Consider the following 15828-nt stretch of genomic DNA (forward strand, 5'->3'; position numbering starts at 1 on the left):
ATCCGGATATTCGCAATTCCACTGCAATCTTGAGCCGTCGCACTTCGGGACGACCGATGATCGGACATGCAGCGGCCACGATAGCGCTCATTTCTGTCGCCGTCCATGGAGGTACCAAGGCAACGGTAGTGATGGAGGCATGCTTGACGTTGTCGTTCGAGTAGTGTTCTTCTATGCGGACTTCAACGAAACTCTGGGACTCACGCTAAACGGAAACTCCGCAACGACAAATTGCATCTTCAAACCGATTGTTTGACACACCCCAACGAAGTAAAAGCGCTTACTAGATGCGTGTAGAATGCATACGGTGTCAATTACGCCGCCGCGGACGTGCTGGAAGCGCTGTTGGACGTCATACAGGTACTGTTGTGATAGATCTAACGTTCTCTGGTGACACGTCCTGTTCAGTCTCATTCTCTCGACCGAGTTACCCTCGACACGACAGAGACGTCTACACCTGCATTCACTAAGCACATTGCATCAACCACAGCCATGTTTGGACACCGCGACACATATCAGCCTTCCCTGCAAAGTGAGTGTCCTGTTCGTGTGAGGTGAGCACGTATTTGCTGACAAAGCGGTAACCTGTCGGATCCTCAGGCTCACCGGATCCCAGCCTCATCAAGCTTCCTCTGTTTGGTACAACGACCCTCTTAATGTCCTTGACGGGTTTGAGACAAGATTTACGTTCCAAGTAAGGCGCACCAAGCACATTATGGTTGGTCATTGTAATCGTGCTCGTTCTCATCAGATTTCGGACCACGCCAAGCGATGCTACGATGTGAAAACACCCAACTTTGGGCTCACTTCGTATCAGGTACTGGTCCATCTGAAATTTCAAATACCTACCGACAAGCCGCACTGTCGAGTGCGAATGGTAGTCTTGCGTAGTCCACGGAGGCGATGGCTTTGCCTTTGTCGTCCATGGCGACCCGAACGCCACGTTTGCGTTGGGCGCATCGGGACAAGGACTCGGTTGGTCAAGCATTTCACCAGCTCTCGCCGTGGTGTTTCACACGGGACCAAACGGTGGTAGCCCCACTTCAGACGCGCTCCTCGTCGACCACGTCAGGTACATTCCAAGAGATTTTACCGTCGATTGGATGACGCATAGTGTGTGTATAGCCTACACGCATCAAGTAATGCTCCTGGCAATCCTCCACTGCTTCTATCGGCCCCAGTTCCCGTTGATATCGCCGATGGCACGATTCACATCGTCAAAGTTCGCTACTACAACTCCATGCCTCAGCAATACTTTGCATACCTGTCGTCCGCGCCAGACGCAGTGCCGTTCATGAAGGATATGTCGGAGGAGCGGCGTGTGGGCTGCGTCGTCGTTTTCATGGACGACGGCATCAACTCCGACACGCCTCTCTTCGCGGTGCCGATCAATTTGGCCGTTGCATTAATCTTGCCAAACGATCAAGCTTACATTGTAGGAACACGTCGTTTCACTCCCGCTGGGGTTCGATCAGCACCCTGACGCGCAACTCACTTAGGGATTCACGGCCGCAACGGGACATGCGTGGGAGAAGCACGACGTGTTGTCTTGGTACTATTGTGCTGCGGTAAGACCTCCACCTGACGGAGCTCCATGTCGAATCCATTTGATTCGCGGTGGCCATCTCATGATGACGGTGCGTCGTGATAGCCGCCCTGCTTGAATGCCAACGGAGCAATTGTCGCGCTCGATTTTGACTACGAAACGCAGAGCAAGCTCAATGCGGCATCGTACGGCACAGGGCTGTACCCAGAGCTCATTTTTCCTGACACTGGAGCGTGGGGCCTCGACCAGGCGTACTTTGCCCCACAAGTACCGCGCGGTGTGTCGTAGTGGAATGTTCAAGTACATTTGGTAGAGCAGCTGGCTATTTGAATGCACGGTATTGAGCATAACGATATGAAGCACTTGTCAGTTAAAGACCGCGAGGACAAAAAGAAGGATCACTAGCACGGAGGGTTGAACAGTCACGGCGGCGCAGGGGTACAGTCTATCCCAGTCATATCGCGGGCACATAAAGTCGTGAAGGCCACAGCCCCACGTGCCACACACGCCAAGGATACTGCAAAGCAGCCGAGCTGCAAAGCAGGAAGGTCAGACGAGGATGCGAGATGGATGGAGTTGGAAAAAACCTGAGTTTTGCCGGCAAAAGTCTTGCGGGATGTAGCTGTCCGTTGAGAGTTGAGTGCATGAACAGTGCGACCTCTCCATCGCGCTTTGGTGCAAAACGTCGCTATCCATGCAAGGCGCGCTGCACATAACTGTTTGAATGTCGGACTGCAGGACAGGTCCAAATCGCCCCGCGAGCCGCAGTTTTAGGAACTCGATGCTTGCTTCACAAAGCGACGCTTGTACAAACATGTCTTTACCTACACACGACTTCAGCAACAGAACCAGCGCAACAAAACAGTGCCTTCGCCAAGTAGAAACGCGTTGTACAAAGTCAAGTCGCAGGTCAGCTCTGTAGGAACTGGGTCAGCGTCTTCAAGTCTTCTCTCGACATCGGAGTTGTGCCAAGGAGACATTTGTGCACTCGAGGCAGGCGAATTCCACTCTTGTAGGATGGTGCTATGGTCTTTCTCTACTTCATGGCCACATACGCATGCCGCAAACATGCACAGACTGAGAAATCCTTGCATGTTGCGACTCACGTTTCGCGGCAGTCGTACCAAATTCCGAAACCGTCCAATCGTTATCCGGACGTAGAAATTATGCGGATTGGATTGAACCAATCGAGCACATTGAATATGCCCAACGGCGGAAGTGGCCAAGAGGTCATCGGGACTGGACACGAAATGGACGGCCCAGCTCCGTCTACAGCCGCAGAATCTGGCACTGGGGTGCATAGCCAGCATGACAACGAATCATCCGACACCACGAAAGGATGCCGGCACGTCACGGCGGCCTTGAACATTTCGTTGCTGAGAAAGCGGCTGAAGAGAGGCGGGCTCCATCACTGCGAGGTACAGAAGTGCTTCAGCCCTCGTCCTTTATCGCTGGTGCATGCATAGACTTGTGGCGACGATAATTGTGGAAAGAAGAAGACCAAACCAAAGCATGCAGTCAAACACATCACTGACCTGGACAAGGTTTCCTTAAACGGCATGTGCATCGCATGTGGCTTCGTGGGTTGTTTACAGCATAATCACTGCATGACCCATCTTCAGTACGTACTCAAGAGTCAACATGGAAGATTGACGCTGTTGACTTGCGTGGTTTAGGCACGTGGCGAAACACTTCTGCATGTTCGACATGGCGACAAGAGCGATTTGGTATATTGCCGCCGCCTATGCGTGCGATGTGGTCTCAAGTAATATGGACATTGTTTTTTAAGGTGTATCAAATGCGATGGTGTTGTCGTCGCCCGGAGCGATCGTATCGCCCAAACTATTCGTGATATCCACCAGGCCTTTGACGACATTGTGGTTGGAAAGAGCGGACGAATGCTCCATGCGAAGATCGTTGGGGAGCCAGAAAAGGACAAGCCACTAACTGTTCGACCATCAAGCCGAAAGAACCAAAAGGCTCACACAACTAAAAACCAATCTCAAGTCGAACAAAGCGATGACGACTCCGTCGCCGAGACCTACGGGGTCAGTGTCATTCCAGGTTGATGCAATTGGCGATGGCTTGTCCTGATATATGTTGTGAGTGACAGGACTGGCCAACTTGGGCAATTCTTGCTACTTCAACTCAACGATTCAGGCGCTAAAGGCAGTCTTCTTGCCGCAACTGCTCAAACAAGCAGTCGCGAAAGAGCATGGTCGAGGGCCGATCACCCAAGCTCTCATGTACCCTGGACTGGCTAGACTCGGCCTACTTGACACGAAACTCCTCTCACCAGGGACTTCATTTTGGACGGAACAACCTTACCAGCTACAAAGATCAAGGGCAAGCGAGTGTACAATCCATCGACACTTCTCACGGAGGTCCGAGAAAAGTGTCGGCAATTTCGCAATCGAGCGCAGCAAGACGCATACGAGATGCTCTTGGCTCTTGTGTGGGCAATTGACGACGAATTCATCGCGGCTTCAAAAGCTACGGCGCCGTCCCCACCAAGCACAGCGCAGCCGAAACCCTCGATTATGGAGCAAATTTTTGTCAAGACCGATGCCGACACACTGAGTTTGATGGTGCGTTTGCTCGTTTTTTTCTCGTCAAGGTGGTCGACAAGGTTTTTGCAGGTTCCACAGGGAAGCTCCGTGGAAGAAATCCAGAAACTCGTGGCCAAGCAGCTTCGTCTGAACGAAGACGACTTGTTCGTGGCCGGGCCTCCTCAGCCATCCATAGCGCCGGACTGCGGCTCGGTCGACAACTTTGTTTGGCGCGCAATGATGGGGTGTTTGGTCAAGTACGATGGCGGTTCCCGCGAGGCTTGCATGAAGTGGATGTTTGTAGCACGGTCGTGTGTCAGTCGTGTAATTCCACATCGAAGACGTTTGATGCATGTATCAGCATCACCGTATCCATTCCCAAAGACGTAAGACGTGCCCATCGCCATGGCTTGCTTCCTCATGTTGGCCGCGACACACAGGTGAATGCGTGCACCATTGAAGACGCGTTGGCGGCGTTCACGGCGCCTGGTGTCCTCTCCGAAGCCCACGGATGCGGGTATACCTGCGACCATTGCAACGCAATCTCTGGATCGTCACAGCTCCGCACGGCGGCGATTCAAATGCAGCTGCACACTCCAGCCCCCATCCTAGTTTTGCATCTCAAGGTCTTGACCGCGCTGGCAGCACAACGTGTCGCTCTGACCATTGTTGTAGCGCTTGACGAGGCTCAAGAAAAACACTCTCCATGTCGCCTTTTCAACCGACCTGGACGTGGCTCCATATCTTTCCCAACGTACACTATCTTGGACACCGTGTTCATCTTCATTACCTCGGTCGAATGTAGCTCCCTGCGGACCTCAGCTTCCCACAACCTACTCGTTGCATGCGGTCGTCGTCCACTCGGGCAACCGGTTTGGCGGTCATTACGTGGCCTACGTCAAGCACGGCGGCCAGTGGTTCGTCACGAGTGACACGAGTGTCAAGGAAGTGAGCGAAGCCACCGTGCTCCAAGCCGAGGCGTACCTACTCTTTTACAAATGGATCTACTAGCCCCGCAACACGACAGCGACTTTGTGAAGTATAGTATTACGAATCCAGTGCTCAGCCGTGTCTGGGACGCACCTTAAGCCGTTTCCTTTGAATTGATAAACGGAACGTGGGCGAGAATGTGGTGCGTCGCGTTCGACAGAGTGTCGTAGGTCGAGCGCGAGACGCTTGAAATGGTTTGGACCGTCGATTTGCGCACATTGTTGGCCGTATCCATCGTCTTTTGACGCAAACTGCACGCCGTCTCGACCGTTGACGATGTCACTTGGCTCACCTTGGACTGGACAGTCGACACAGTGGAGGCGACTGTCGTCTTGGTCGCATTCATTGTCGCTTGCACTTTGGTGACGGCACCGTCCTTTGTCTTGAGCAAGTATTCTTGGCTCGCGGCAATCGTCTTGAGCAAGGTGGCCACGTTCTCGTCCACGCGGGAGTCGACTGTGCGCAGCGCAGGGACCAACGACTGGTCCACAGATTCCAGGCTATCCACCTTGCTTGGCGCCAAGCGGTGCAAAAAGTACTCGAGCGTCGACTCGCCGTATCGGGCGACGTAGCCAACGGCCGCAAAGCTCGTGGCGTACGAGTACATTTCCTTTGTCTTTTCGTAGTAAAACGACGGGTGAATGTACCACAACGACGTGGAGTGGTCCGGCGTGGCGGTTAGGCTGCGAGGAATCGACGTGTGGGGGTCAGAAGGGCCAGTTGACCCCTTGGCCGAGGTGGAGCCAGATGCTTTAGCACCCAACTTCTTGTGCTGGTCATTCTTCTCCTTTGGAGTAAACTCGACACCTAAAGCGACGACTCCGGCGCCTTCGTCCAAGTTGACACCATGCTCTTCGCGCTTCGAACCAAGAAATTCCGATACGTCGAGCTTGGCAGACGCAATCGCCTTGTTGTCGAGAAGTACTGCCAACTGCAACGGTTGCTTCGAGGCAGGGTTAAAATCGTTGCTACAGCTCCATCATGACGAGCGCGCTTGATGGGACGACACGTACAACACGAGGATTTCGTTGAAGTGGCCCGTTTGAGCCGGCTGCGGCTCTGTTTGTTGGTGTTGACCTTTGCCAAAACCAAGGCGCACAATCATCTTGGCATCACGCAAGCGTTCCGCGTCTTTCAAGTCATCCACACGAACGACTGGTGGAACGAATGGTGTAAGGCCATCGGTATGCCAAGGCATCGCACACGTACCTTTGATCTTGAGCGTTCCCGTAACCATCGTGGCGGCGGGCGTTGGGGTCGTTGGCGGGTCGAACGCGAAAATGCAAACTAACGCGCAATTGTGGACCAAACTTTGGACCAAACTTTGGGCGTCCACTTCAACGTCATGACAGTTCGATTTCTCATTTGGTGTTTGTATAGGCAATACAAATTGCTATATACTGGCCAACGACCCATTCGCCCAAACGCCATCGCCAACGCCCCGGCGTCATTGCCCACGTTGGCGGCATCTGGGCAAAACCACTATGTGACAAGGCAGCGACTGGGACGTGTGATATTCCTTCCGTCGGATTGGCTGATGGATAGGGCAATTGGGACAAACCTCCAACGTCCTCGCGTGCCTCTATGAGGATGATGCCGAGATGTCACGGGATTCGTCGCAGAAGGTGCGCCGACGTGGCTGACGCGAGCGAGAAGCCCCAAGGAGTACCGAACGAACTAGCAATGTCCGGACGTTGCAACCAAGCTGTCGACGCAACAATCCGTCGTCCAGATGTGACTGCTGTCGACGAGTCGATCCGCTCGAACTCAAATGTTGATACAAATGCACGGGCCACCTCGGAATTCCTTCATGTGGGGGGTGTTCCAACGATTCCCGCACGGACGTTTCAGTCACGCAGCAGTCGAACTGTTCGGATGTGTGGCGATCGAAGATATGTTGAGATGGCAGGTTGTGCCATGCAACCACGAAATTTTGTTTGCTTTGGTCACTCGGAGACGTAGTAGTACACAGCACTGGCCTTGTGCCTCAAAGGTTGGACGGACGCTCGGTGGAGCGCTCTCGTGCGGATTGCAGGGAGGCGGCAATTGTATTGGCGCAGTATTCGTCAACAAGCCAGCTCACGATTTGCGCCGTCGTCCGCACGTCGAATTCGGCCGCCTCGGGTGAGCACAAGGTGTTGAGACAGCATTACTTCACGTCACCTTGAGGGGGTTGGCTGGGGCTTGTGCAATGCCCAAACGAGCGGACGCACCGCAGGAGACGACGGCACATCCACAGGGTGCCATCTATTTCCCTCTTCCACAACTAATGAGGTGGACGTTTCAACTTCAAGTGGAGCTTGCCACAGTGGTGGAATTGTCGCTGTTTCGTCCTGTAGTATGTGGAGATTACTAACTTTTCCCACGACTTACTAATCCTAGCGAAATTGATTTACGATACGTTTGTATGCATTATAATACTTCTACCAACTTGACTAGTATACATGGCGATGTCAATTCGTTTTTGTCCGGATAACTTCCGCACCCACGCACATCAGGAGGCACACAGGGATGCGGCTCTCACCACATGATGTTGATGAAACCTTTTTTTGGGGCACTTCCAGCGTTTCGTCAACGTGTTTACCCAAGTCGGCCACCACGGGGCAACCCGATTGTGCGTTTCCACGGGCGCGACGGCTGCACCTGTCCGTTCCCCATCGGGGCTCCAAGAAGCATTCAACAGATCGTTGGGCGGTGTCGGCCAAAACAGACCCTTCGTTCTGTGTATACCGACCGACTGTCCCTATCCTTGCGAGTCGTGGGAATGTCTGTCTAGTCTCTTTTAGTGGTGACGGAGACGTCGCCACTGTTGAACTTGCGGCGAGATATATGTTAGCGCTGTACGACAGACTCAACATCATCTGGAGTTGACGCAACTGTTGGAGGCGGCGGCCAAGGCCATGTCACGTTGGTCACGCAAAACATGAACCGTTGCGAAGTTGCGTACTGTAGGCTTCGAAACTGCGATCTCGCTGACAATTCGATGCTGGCCAATCAAACGTCAGGCATCGCGTAAACGACCTAGGATTGGTGCAAGTTCATGTATGCAGCCAATCCAAAACCGCTTGGTCCAACTGGATTGGTCCGTCGAGGAATAGGAACATTGCGTCGCCATGCGTCACTTGTCAACTTCCCGAAATCGTTGTCGAAGCTTCGCTGTTGCGCCAAGGGAACATTTTGCAATCTGTGATGAATCTATCGCCCCAGCATCACAAGCACCGCCTCCCGACCCCCGTTCCTGCTATCCCGACGCACAAGAAGCTCCTGCCAGGCACCTCCATGACCGCTGCCGCCTCTTCGTCGACGTCCGTGGCTACCAAGAAGAAGCTCAACCCAACGGCAACGCATAGTTTTTCCAAGCACATCACGATCGACATTTTGCGCCCGCATTTCGACAAACCGTTGGCCGAAGTCGCGAAATTGTTTGGGATTTGCACAACCCTCATGAAGAAGGTGTGTCGACGGGTCGGCATCCCTCGATGGCCCCACCGCCACATTCGATCGCTTCGCAAAAGCATTCTGTCGATGGAAACGGCCAGCAGTATGTTCGATGGGGTTGACCGTACGGCCTACGACATTCAAATTCGAAAGCAACAGAAGAGACTGGCGCTGTTGCTGTACAATCCTAATGCGATTGATATGGATGACGACGATGACATGGAAAACGATGACGAGAATACTTTGTCCGCACCCGAGACGACGTCAACCACCAGCGATTCCAGACACACATCCCCTGCTCGCAAATTGTCTGTGCACGGTCTGCCCCAAAGCTGCCACAGTCTCTTCCCATCCCCCGACTTGCCACCCCTCGACCTGAGCGAAGCTACGTTGGCTCGAACGTATACACATAGAGTTGCCGCTCCATCTTTGCCACGGCTGCCGTCAATCTCAACGTGGTATGGATAGAACGATCATCCTCTCAATAGCGCTAGGATACAATGTTATAGTGAATAGTCGAACCATTTTTTATTCAGTATGGGGTTTCACAAAGGGGGCGAAAGAGTTCTGCGACTTCGAAATTTTGAACCTGAGCAGGAAGACGGGAGTGGTAAAGTGACTCAGTATGACAAAGGAGGCGTCTTTACCACAAACGACAAACAAACTTCGCGGATGACCATCAACTAACTTCATTCGTGTATGGCAAACGACTCAATACGCTACCGGTGATCGTCATGTACCCATCCCCATGGTGACGACACCAGGGAGGGCTCACACCACGATGCAACTCGATCTTCATCTTGGAATCAATCTTTATTCCTTCCGTGCCATATATTCTCACTAGGGTTAGATTTGATTGGCTAAAATTCAACTTGGCCAATTTTGGTTGGCTTACGACTCTAATTCCCATTCTTCGAGCAAAAACAGGAAAAATCCGAACCTATTTCAGGTTGAATAGAATTGTTATACAAATTTCAAGACTTTATCAAATCTATATCCAAATCCTTGTTTTTTTGCTTAGTGTTGTTGTGTAAAGTATTCCAGCGACCGCCCACCGACATGCCGGAAGGAACGAAGAAGGAAACTCGCGCTCCGCTGAAGAAGGTCCTGACAGGGGCCACGGGCCGCCGCTCTCGCATGGACACGCAGGTGTCCATTCGGAAAGCTAGAAAGGAAGATGGGTACAATCAACGACGCAACCTCGCCGCGCAAGCCAAAGCCCAGGCTGAAAGCCAACCTCAGGAAAAGTCGTTGCTGATTGAACAGCTTGCGTCGCGCAGCCAGACACTGTTGGTGGGGCTGCAACATCCAGATAAGGAAGTACGTCGAAAGAGTTTGCGAGCGTTCGTCTACCTCATGAGCTCGGGGGTGCCGCCTCTGTTCGATGACGGAGACCCGCAGCACATTCCGTTGTGGAACACCATCACCACCGCCGTCCCATTCTTTGTCGCGACACTGGACAATCCCGACGTCCCCATGCAATCTGACGCGGCTTTTGCTCTTCGATTTATCTCGTCGATGGATCGATCCGCCCTCGTCATTCAAGGTGGCGCCCTCCCCAAGCTTGCTGTACTTTTGCATTGCGGTATATCTGAACTACAGATCCAGGCGGCGTGGTGTCTCGGCAACGTCGCGAGCGAGTCCAAGGCGTGCTGTGAAGCTGTTGTTCAAATTTGTCCGCCCATCCAGGTCATTCCGCACATTCGGTTGAGTACGCCGTCGCTCCGCCGCGCTGCTGTGTGGCTCTTGCGCAGCATGATTGACATGACGGACCTCCTAGCAACGATGCAGGTGCTGACGTCGCAGTTCGAGACCGAGCTTATCACTGTCCTGGGCAACGTGATCAAGCAGCTTGTGCTGGAAAAAGCCAAAGTGTGGGCCAAGGACAAGGACAAGGCGGAGGCGCCGTCGGTCGCCCCGTGGCGTCTCTTTGAGTTTCACACGGGAAAACCTGCGCCCAACGACATTGCGGTCGTTCGACTGCTGCGAGATATCGACGAAGCGACGGTCGAGGTGATCGACGTCGACGTGAACTTTGAAACGGGTGAAAACGTGACTTTTCGTGCCACTCGGGCGTCCCTTCGCCCGCTCCAAGCGATCGAAGACGCCATTGACGGAGACGGTGACGAAGACAACTCGGTCGCCCAGGATGCCGAGACGCTCGCGCTTGATGAGAAGGCGCTGACATTATGCGACTCGGCGTGGTCGGTCGTGGAAGTCACGTTGCACAACGCGTCGGTTGTCGACGTCCTGCTTTCGACGGGGGTGCTTCCCAAACTTGTGGATGCGCTCCACATGTACACGTCGCCAATGGTGCTGTCGCCGCTCCTGCGATTGCTCGGTTACCTCATTTCGCACGACGAAGCGCATGCCCAGGTGTTACTGGATGCGGGGCTTTTGGCCACGTGCCCCCGCGTTCTCCAAAACGCTAGTCGCGCCATCCGCGAAGAAGTGTGCTGGTTGCTATCCAACTTGGCCGGCGGAAAGGTCGAACACGTAAGGACATTCGATAATGTCGATTCGAATCTCACGCGATATGTGGGTGCTTGGATTAGATGAATGCAGTGTTGGCGGCCCCCGGCGTCGTCGCTTCTATAGTCGAGCAGCTGACGTGGGCCGAGTACAGCGTCAAGCGGGAGGCTGGCTGGGCGGTATGCAACCTTCTCGTCAAGGCGAGCGATGCCGTGGCGGGCGAACTGGTCCGCCTGGACGTCCTGTCGGCGCTCTCGACCCTCCTTGACGAGTATGAAGATCCGAGTATGGAACTCGTGATACTCGAAGGAATCAACGCTGTCCTGGAGAAGGGCAAGGACGACGGGAAGGTTGCTGTCGAAGAGAGTGGGTGCTTGAAGTGTGTCGAGAATTTGTGCTATGCGGCCAACGAGCAAGTGAGCGCGGCCGCCGCGCACATTATTGACACGTGGTTTGACGGCGCCATGGACGACGACGTGGATGGCGACGTGGCGCCTGCTGCTGTCGACGCAACGACTAACACATTGGCGTTCCAGCCTGCGACGGCTCCGTTCCACTTTGGTTAACGACATTGCTAGACGTGACTTAAAAGGTGTTATCTCAGATCCATGCCATTGTTCAAAGCCGGTGGAATCGAGGTATTTATTCGTCCAATTCATCTACGTCGTCCAGAGCGTCTTCGTCATCCTCTTCGTCATCTTCGTCGTCGTCGGCGACTTCGTCTTCGAACGTGTTGAGCGGGACCGAATAAATCCGCACGACGGGCTTGTTGGGGTCCTTCATCATCACGTACTTGCCTTCCGGCTGCTCCATGAACAACTCGACCAGCATCTTAATGATGCCCCACGCGTTCGTCAGGCTCAGCGACGTCTGCTGCGCAAAGTCGACGGGGTTGTACGACTGCGTCGCCAAAATCACGTGCGCCTGGTTGTCCTTGGTGTTGTGGCGGGTCACGTACCCGAGCTTCATGAGCCCGGCGTTTGCCAGGAGAGCCGAGTGCGTCCACTGCGCCAACTTCGGCGCGTTGTTCTTGAGTTCGTTGGCCAGCAATGCCCCGCGCTACTCGAGAAAGCATCAACGTCGCAATTCCCACCACCAACGAATCAAGAACCATCCATTCATGTCCACCAACACAAGAAGCCACACACGCATGCCATCTCTCAGATCTTGAACGATTGTCGATCCCGCCACCGACATCTCCGCATCGCTGCGGGAAGCAGATGTCGTCCGGGCGTACAGATTGTAGAGTCCTCCGCAAGATGAACGGTCAAACCAAGACTCATATGCATGACAGATAGGCACGGCTGACATCTTTCAGATCTTGAACGATGATACGATTCCACCATCGACATCTCCGCATCGCTGCGGGAAGTAGATATCGTTTGGTAAAAAATGTCATGGGGTCCTCCCCAAGATGCCACCGCCGCCAAACACGAGAAACGAGGTCGAGGGGTGTACCTGCGAATCGATTTTCTTGCGCCAGTCAATGCCGCCGCTGAGCTTGGGGTCCCACTCGTTCAAGGCAAACGTCTTGACCGTTTGTTCGACTTCACCTTTGAGCGAAAGCGCATTCACCTCACAGCGAGCGACCAAGTTGACCGAATCGTTGAGCGCCCACCGCCGGTACTTGTACGCGACAGGGGCTGTGTTGTCCGGGAACGGGTTCGGGTTGTACGTTTTGGTGAATTCGGTCGCCGGACGCAGCACTTGCTGGGCAAAGAACGTGTTAATGTCTGTGGCTTCGACGGCGAGGCGGTCGGGGTGGTTGACGCTGTCGGGCTCGTCCGGGTTCGGAGGTTCCAATGCGGTTTCGTTGACCGAGAGGAGATCGATGCCGGACGAGATGTCGCGCTTGTCGAAGAAGAGCAAGTTGTTCACGCGCTGCACAACAATATCCCACGGGTACACGGAGCGCGGGCAGCTCATGAGGTGCGCCAAGATTGCGTCCGTGGCGAACACCGTGCCTAGTCCACTGCATCAGACGATGGCGCGACAACTCAATTCCCAGACGCGGCACCAACACATTCCCTCAGCCACAAAACTCTCAGCATGCTCAAAGCAATCAGAATAGCGTATAATGGATCATCAACGGGAACAGTAGGGCCAACGGCGTCAGTCAGGGTCACAGGCACACTCTTACCAGCGCCTTCGGTGGCCAACGACTCAATGACGGGATCTTCCGTCGTAGTCACGGCCACATTCTCCTTGATTTCGAATCGCGTCAGCGGCTTGGCAGTGCGGGAGGACATGCGGTCGAAGTTATCGTCGTATTTCAGGAGCGTGCCGAACGTCTTGAGGTCCTCGGAGGCAGGGATGTTGGCTTGCAGCTTCAACAGTTGCTGCAGTTCGAATTGTTGCACCAGCTTCCACTCGGTGCTGATTTGGACAGACGCCATGCGCTCTTTGGTTTCGCCGTCGCGGCGCTTGGTTGTGAACATGCGGCGGGCGTTCGAGAGACGGTCCCATCGCTTGTTCTGCTTCTGTTGGCCCTTCTTCATCATTTGGCTCTGCGATTCCAAGGCTGTCATGCCCTGGCCAGGTGTCTTGCCATTGCGGTTGTTGAGGCGGTTGGCAGCAAATCGCTGTTGACCCCACGTCGGGCGGAGGCGTGTGTTGTTGCGGGTGGCCTTGGCCGTGTCCACCAGTTGGAACGAAGAGTCTTCGATCGCGTCGTGCTTGTATTGGAACTCAGCATTCACGCCAGACGGGTCGGTCACGCGCTGGTAGCGTCCCGGTCGGTTGGCATTGGCAGTCTGGTATTGCGCCGTGAAATCGGCGGCCTTCCCCAACTTGTCCAGCTTGCCAAACGGGGCATACGGGATGTTAAGGAACTGCTTGGGGAGTTCGGTTGGGCCCCAGCCTTTGGTGTTGCAGGTCACGACGGGAGTCGAGAATGACGCCATCGTCGGGTTTTTGGAGAATGCTCCAGCCAACCATTTAAGGCCCCGAACCAAGTCTCATTGGCTGGAAATCATTGTATTCTTCTAATTGAAAATATATTCATTTCAGTCCTAAATTCAAAAATATAAGTAAGAAATAGGAACACCAAGAAAAGAGCTCGCCACCTCCAGCGCATTTTCCTGACACGATCATGGAGCGATCATGGAGCTCTGCAGAGGAGCACATGGTTTATGCCATCTATGCACTCCATCCCGTCACACTACATCAGGGGATGGGAACTGAAGGTTGTGGAGGCGGCCGAATCCGAGAAGGACGTTCGAAATGAGAAGTACCGCGCATGCCGAGTGGTGAACAGGTCGCAGGATGTAGATCGGTGCTTTACTGCCACACATGTCGTTTCGTCGCACTGGGTTGACGTGACTTTTCGGTGTCTTGGAAAACAGCGCAGGGCTAGCTCAGCCACGACATGCCGGTGTGGCACCGTTCAAAGAGAAGACAAAATTACGCTGGTTTGCAGGTTTCACGTACAGAACGTGTTGCCAACCATGTGAAAGGCAGTGGAGTTCTCCCCATGACAAGTATGGAGATAACAGTGTCATGAAAGGATTGCAACTACAACGAAGGTCGAGGTTTCAGGTCACTTTCGGAGGATTCTCCGCCACGGCCAGCGTCTCGATGCAGCGGAGGTCTGTCTTTCGATGTCTCCGCTCCGTTCGTTGTGAAAAGTCGGTCGACTTGATCGTGTCGGACCTCTCCCAGCAAGTTGTAAGGTTGGAGCGAGTGGGGGGAGGTCGCCACGAACCACATTGCCTTGTGTCGTGGCTGTGTTGAGCAAATCAACTCCCTGTCAGACTTATACCGATATCCCCCTTGCCACGCCATCACTTGACCACGTGCCACTGTTCATTCTTTGCGGCTAGCACCATCCCCCAAGGTCTGTAAAGCGGGTACCCACCGCAGGACCTCCTCATTGCCACTTTGCGGCTGAGGCGTCCATCGCGTCGCCTCAACACGCTTGCCTCGTCGAAACCCCGATTCCTCTGTACCCCTGCCAAGGGACCACTCGCTATGGCGCCGTCGATAGCTTCCTAAGACCCCAAAATTGTCAAGCGAAATAAATATGATCCATAATATAAACCTCTAAACATATCGTCGCCAGCCGTCCGCCCGCAGTCCCTGCCACGAAAGGTACATGTCCGACGACCCGTCTTGGCCCTAACCAAGAAGCCAACGAGCCACCTACCCCATCTCGCGACGTCAACGATAACGCTAGGTCGATCCAATTATCGTCCGCTTCGATTCGTATGGAAAAACGGAAGGACTGCCATGCGACCGTTTGCCGCCGCTCCATCCATGTGGCTTGTACTGCATCCTTCCGAGTGATCGCCATGAAAGTAGTCGGCAACATCCACGTAGTTGTTGTCTGCAGCCATTTCCATGGCATCTTCCGTAGTCGGGACAATTGGAGTTGCTCGAAGAATTGAACGATGTCAAGGCACGAGTCCTGGCTGCCGCCTCCAGCGCAAACGACGGGCACGCCTAGCCATCGGAATTCAGATGCGGTTCGAAGAGCTCAAGCACATGCCGTTGGTTGCTCCTCGCCACCACGTCAACCAACACAAGCATATCATGGCCTCACTGTGTGAAACTCGAGGGTTCACTCGATGACGTCGACTTGACAGGAAGATGCACCATGTAGCAGAACGATGCCATGCATTCCTTCAACGCACCCAACGAGCCGACAAAACGTACACGAGCCACCACAGACCACCACCGGCCACTGCAGCATGTCCTTCGTGAGGAGAGTCGACGTCCAGCGGGAGATGTTGTCCATACGAAAGGATCGCAATCTCGAACAGAACCAATTCGTGCCCATGTTGAAATGAATGCATTTTCCATGAAATATTTCCGAATCTTTTGCGCTTTTGAAAA

General features: G+C 53.9%; 8 protein-coding genes across 10 annotated transcripts; 5 read left to right on the forward strand and 3 right to left on the reverse strand.

Annotated features, from left to right (window-relative positions):
* Window positions 1-56: 56 nt before the first annotated feature.
* Window positions 57-1893, forward strand: H310_06654 (hypothetical protein; the record flags this gene model as incomplete). The annotated part of the gene is made up of 10 exons (XM_008871795.1): window positions 57-111; window positions 165-250; window positions 298-360; window positions 409-554; window positions 601-694; window positions 752-817; window positions 882-1072; window positions 1126-1435; window positions 1500-1568; window positions 1652-1893. 10 exons carry the CDS (start codon window positions 57-59, stop codon window positions 1832-1834), a joined length of 1263 nt encoding a protein of 420 aa, XP_008870017.1. The 3' UTR covers window positions 1835-1893.
* Window positions 1894-2752: 859 nt separating this feature from the next.
* H310_06655 lies at window positions 2753-5223 on the forward strand. 2 transcript variants are annotated; one of them, XM_008871796.1, is made up of 11 exons: window positions 2753-2964; window positions 3013-3167; window positions 3223-3273; window positions 3336-3610; window positions 3660-3792; window positions 3846-4134; window positions 4186-4352; window positions 4400-4481; window positions 4536-4721; window positions 4771-4849; window positions 4901-5223. In XM_008871796.1, exons 1-11 carry the CDS (start codon window positions 2797-2799, stop codon window positions 5104-5106), a joined length of 1791 nt encoding a protein of 596 aa, XP_008870018.1. In that variant the 5' UTR covers window positions 2753-2796; the 3' UTR covers window positions 5107-5223. The 2 variants fall into 2 exon arrangements, with proteins under 2 accessions (XP_008870018.1, XP_008870019.1); XM_008871797.1 differs by having other exon boundaries at window positions 3223-3610.
* Window positions 5122-7384, reverse strand: H310_06656 (hypothetical protein). Its single transcript, XM_008871798.1, has 3 exons — window positions 6295-7384; window positions 6099-6240; window positions 5122-6053 (listed from the first exon to the last, which is right to left on the reverse strand). The coding sequence occupies exons 1-3, from the start codon at window positions 6320-6322 to the stop codon at window positions 5180-5182; spliced, it is 1044 nt and encodes a 347-aa protein (XP_008870020.1). The 5' UTR covers window positions 6323-7384; the 3' UTR covers window positions 5122-5179.
* On the forward strand, window positions 6583-7384 carry H310_06657 (hypothetical protein). The gene has a single exon (XM_008871799.1). The coding sequence runs from the start codon at window positions 6670-6672 to the stop codon at window positions 7045-7047; it is 378 nt and encodes a 125-aa protein (XP_008870021.1). The 5' UTR covers window positions 6583-6669; the 3' UTR covers window positions 7048-7384.
* Window positions 7385-8262: 878 nt separating this feature from the next.
* On the forward strand, window positions 8263-9052 carry H310_06658 (hypothetical protein). The gene has a single exon (XM_008871800.1). It carries the CDS (start codon window positions 8275-8277, stop codon window positions 8989-8991), a length of 717 nt encoding a protein of 238 aa, XP_008870022.1. The 5' UTR covers window positions 8263-8274; the 3' UTR covers window positions 8992-9052.
* A 501-nt stretch (window positions 9053-9553) lies between these two features.
* H310_06659 (hypothetical protein) lies at window positions 9554-12212 on the forward strand. Its single transcript, XM_008871801.1, has 2 exons — window positions 9554-11019; window positions 11079-12212. Exons 1-2 carry the CDS (start codon window positions 9583-9585, stop codon window positions 11559-11561), a joined length of 1920 nt encoding a protein of 639 aa, XP_008870023.1. The 5' UTR covers window positions 9554-9582; the 3' UTR covers window positions 11562-12212.
* Window positions 11539-13904, reverse strand: H310_06660. Of its 2 annotated transcripts, XM_008871802.1 has the most exons (3): window positions 13136-13904; window positions 12454-12959; window positions 11539-12054 (listed from the first exon to the last, which is right to left on the reverse strand). In XM_008871802.1, exons 1-3 carry the CDS (start codon window positions 13896-13898, stop codon window positions 11638-11640), a joined length of 1686 nt encoding a protein of 561 aa, XP_008870024.1. In that variant the 5' UTR covers window positions 13899-13904; the 3' UTR covers window positions 11539-11637. The 2 variants fall into 2 exon arrangements, with proteins under 2 accessions (XP_008870024.1, XP_008870025.1); XM_008871803.1 differs by lacking the exon at window positions 11539-12054 and having other exon boundaries at window positions 12213-12959.
* A 699-nt stretch (window positions 13905-14603) lies between these two features.
* H310_06661 (hypothetical protein) lies at window positions 14604-15653 on the reverse strand. The gene is made up of 3 exons (XM_008871804.1): window positions 15482-15653; window positions 15035-15435; window positions 14604-14984 (listed from the first exon to the last, which is right to left on the reverse strand). Exons 1-3 carry the CDS (start codon window positions 15525-15527, stop codon window positions 14778-14780), a joined length of 654 nt encoding a protein of 217 aa, XP_008870026.1. The 5' UTR covers window positions 15528-15653; the 3' UTR covers window positions 14604-14777.
* Between the last annotated feature and the right edge of the window lie 175 nt (window positions 15654-15828).

This window comes from Aphanomyces invadans, assembly GCF_000520115.1.
Source record: "Aphanomyces invadans strain NJM9701 unplaced genomic scaffold supercont1.12, whole genome shotgun sequence".
In the NCBI taxonomy this organism is placed as follows: Eukaryota; Oomycota; class Saprolegniomycetes; order Saprolegniales; family Verrucalvaceae; genus Aphanomyces; species Aphanomyces invadans.

Excerpts from the sequence above, each read along its gene's own strand:
- H310_06658 (XM_008871800.1), top strand. The coding sequence starts at position 8,275 with ATGAATCTATCGCCCCAGCATCACAAGCACCGCCTCCCGACCCCCGTT.
- H310_06661 (XM_008871804.1), bottom strand. The coding sequence starts at position 15,527 with ATGATATGCTTGTGTTGGTTGACGTGGTGGCGAGGAGCAACCAACG. Across the intron at positions 15,436-15,481 it reads GTGGCGAGGAGCAACCAACG|GCGTGCCCGTCGTTTGCGCT; the intron begins GCATGTGCTTGA and ends TCCGATGGCTAG. Across the intron at positions 14,985-15,034 it reads TGGCGACGATATGTTTAGAG|GAAGCTATCGACGGCGCCAT; the intron begins GTTTATATTATG and ends TTGGGGTCTTAG.
- H310_06660 (XM_008871802.1), bottom strand. The coding sequence starts at position 13,898 with ATGGCGTCATTCTCGACTCCCGTCGTGACCTGCAACACCAAAGGCTGG. Across the intron at positions 12,960-13,135 it reads GTTGGCCACCGAAGGCGCTG|GCACGGTGTTCGCCACGGAC; the intron begins GTAAGAGTGTGC and ends GCAGTGGACTAG. Across the intron at positions 12,055-12,453 it reads GCAAGAAAATCGATTCGCAG|CGCGGGGCATTGCTGGCCAA; the intron begins GTACACCCCTCG and ends TTTCTCGAGTAG.
- H310_06655 (XM_008871796.1), top strand. The coding sequence starts at position 2,797 with ATGGACGGCCCAGCTCCGTCTACAGCCGCAGAATCTGGCACTGGGGTG. Across the intron at positions 3,611-3,659 it reads CGGGGTCAGTGTCATTCCAG|GACTGGCCAACTTGGGCAAT; the intron begins GTTGATGCAATT and ends TGTGAGTGACAG. Across the intron at positions 4,850-4,900 it reads GGCTCCATATCTTTCCCAAC|CTCCCTGCGGACCTCAGCTT; the intron begins GTACACTATCTT and ends GGTCGAATGTAG.
- H310_06659 (XM_008871801.1), top strand. The coding sequence starts at position 9,583 with ATGCCGGAAGGAACGAAGAAGGAAACTCGCGCTCCGCTGAAGAAGGTC. Across the intron at positions 11,020-11,078 it reads CCGGCGGAAAGGTCGAACAC|ATGAATGCAGTGTTGGCGGC; the intron begins GTAAGGACATTC and ends TGCTTGGATTAG.
- H310_06657 (XM_008871799.1), top strand. The coding sequence starts at position 6,670 with ATGAGGATGATGCCGAGATGTCACGGGATTCGTCGCAGAAGGTGCGCC.
- H310_06656 (XM_008871798.1), bottom strand. The coding sequence starts at position 6,322 with ATGGTTACGGGAACGCTCAAGATCAAAG. Across the intron at positions 6,241-6,294 it reads GGGAACGCTCAAGATCAAAG|TCGTTCGTGTGGATGACTTG; the intron begins GTACGTGTGCGA and ends TCGTTCCACCAG. Across the intron at positions 6,054-6,098 it reads TTCAACGAAATCCTCGTGTT|CAACGATTTTAACCCTGCCT; the intron begins GTACGTGTCGTC and ends ATGGAGCTGTAG.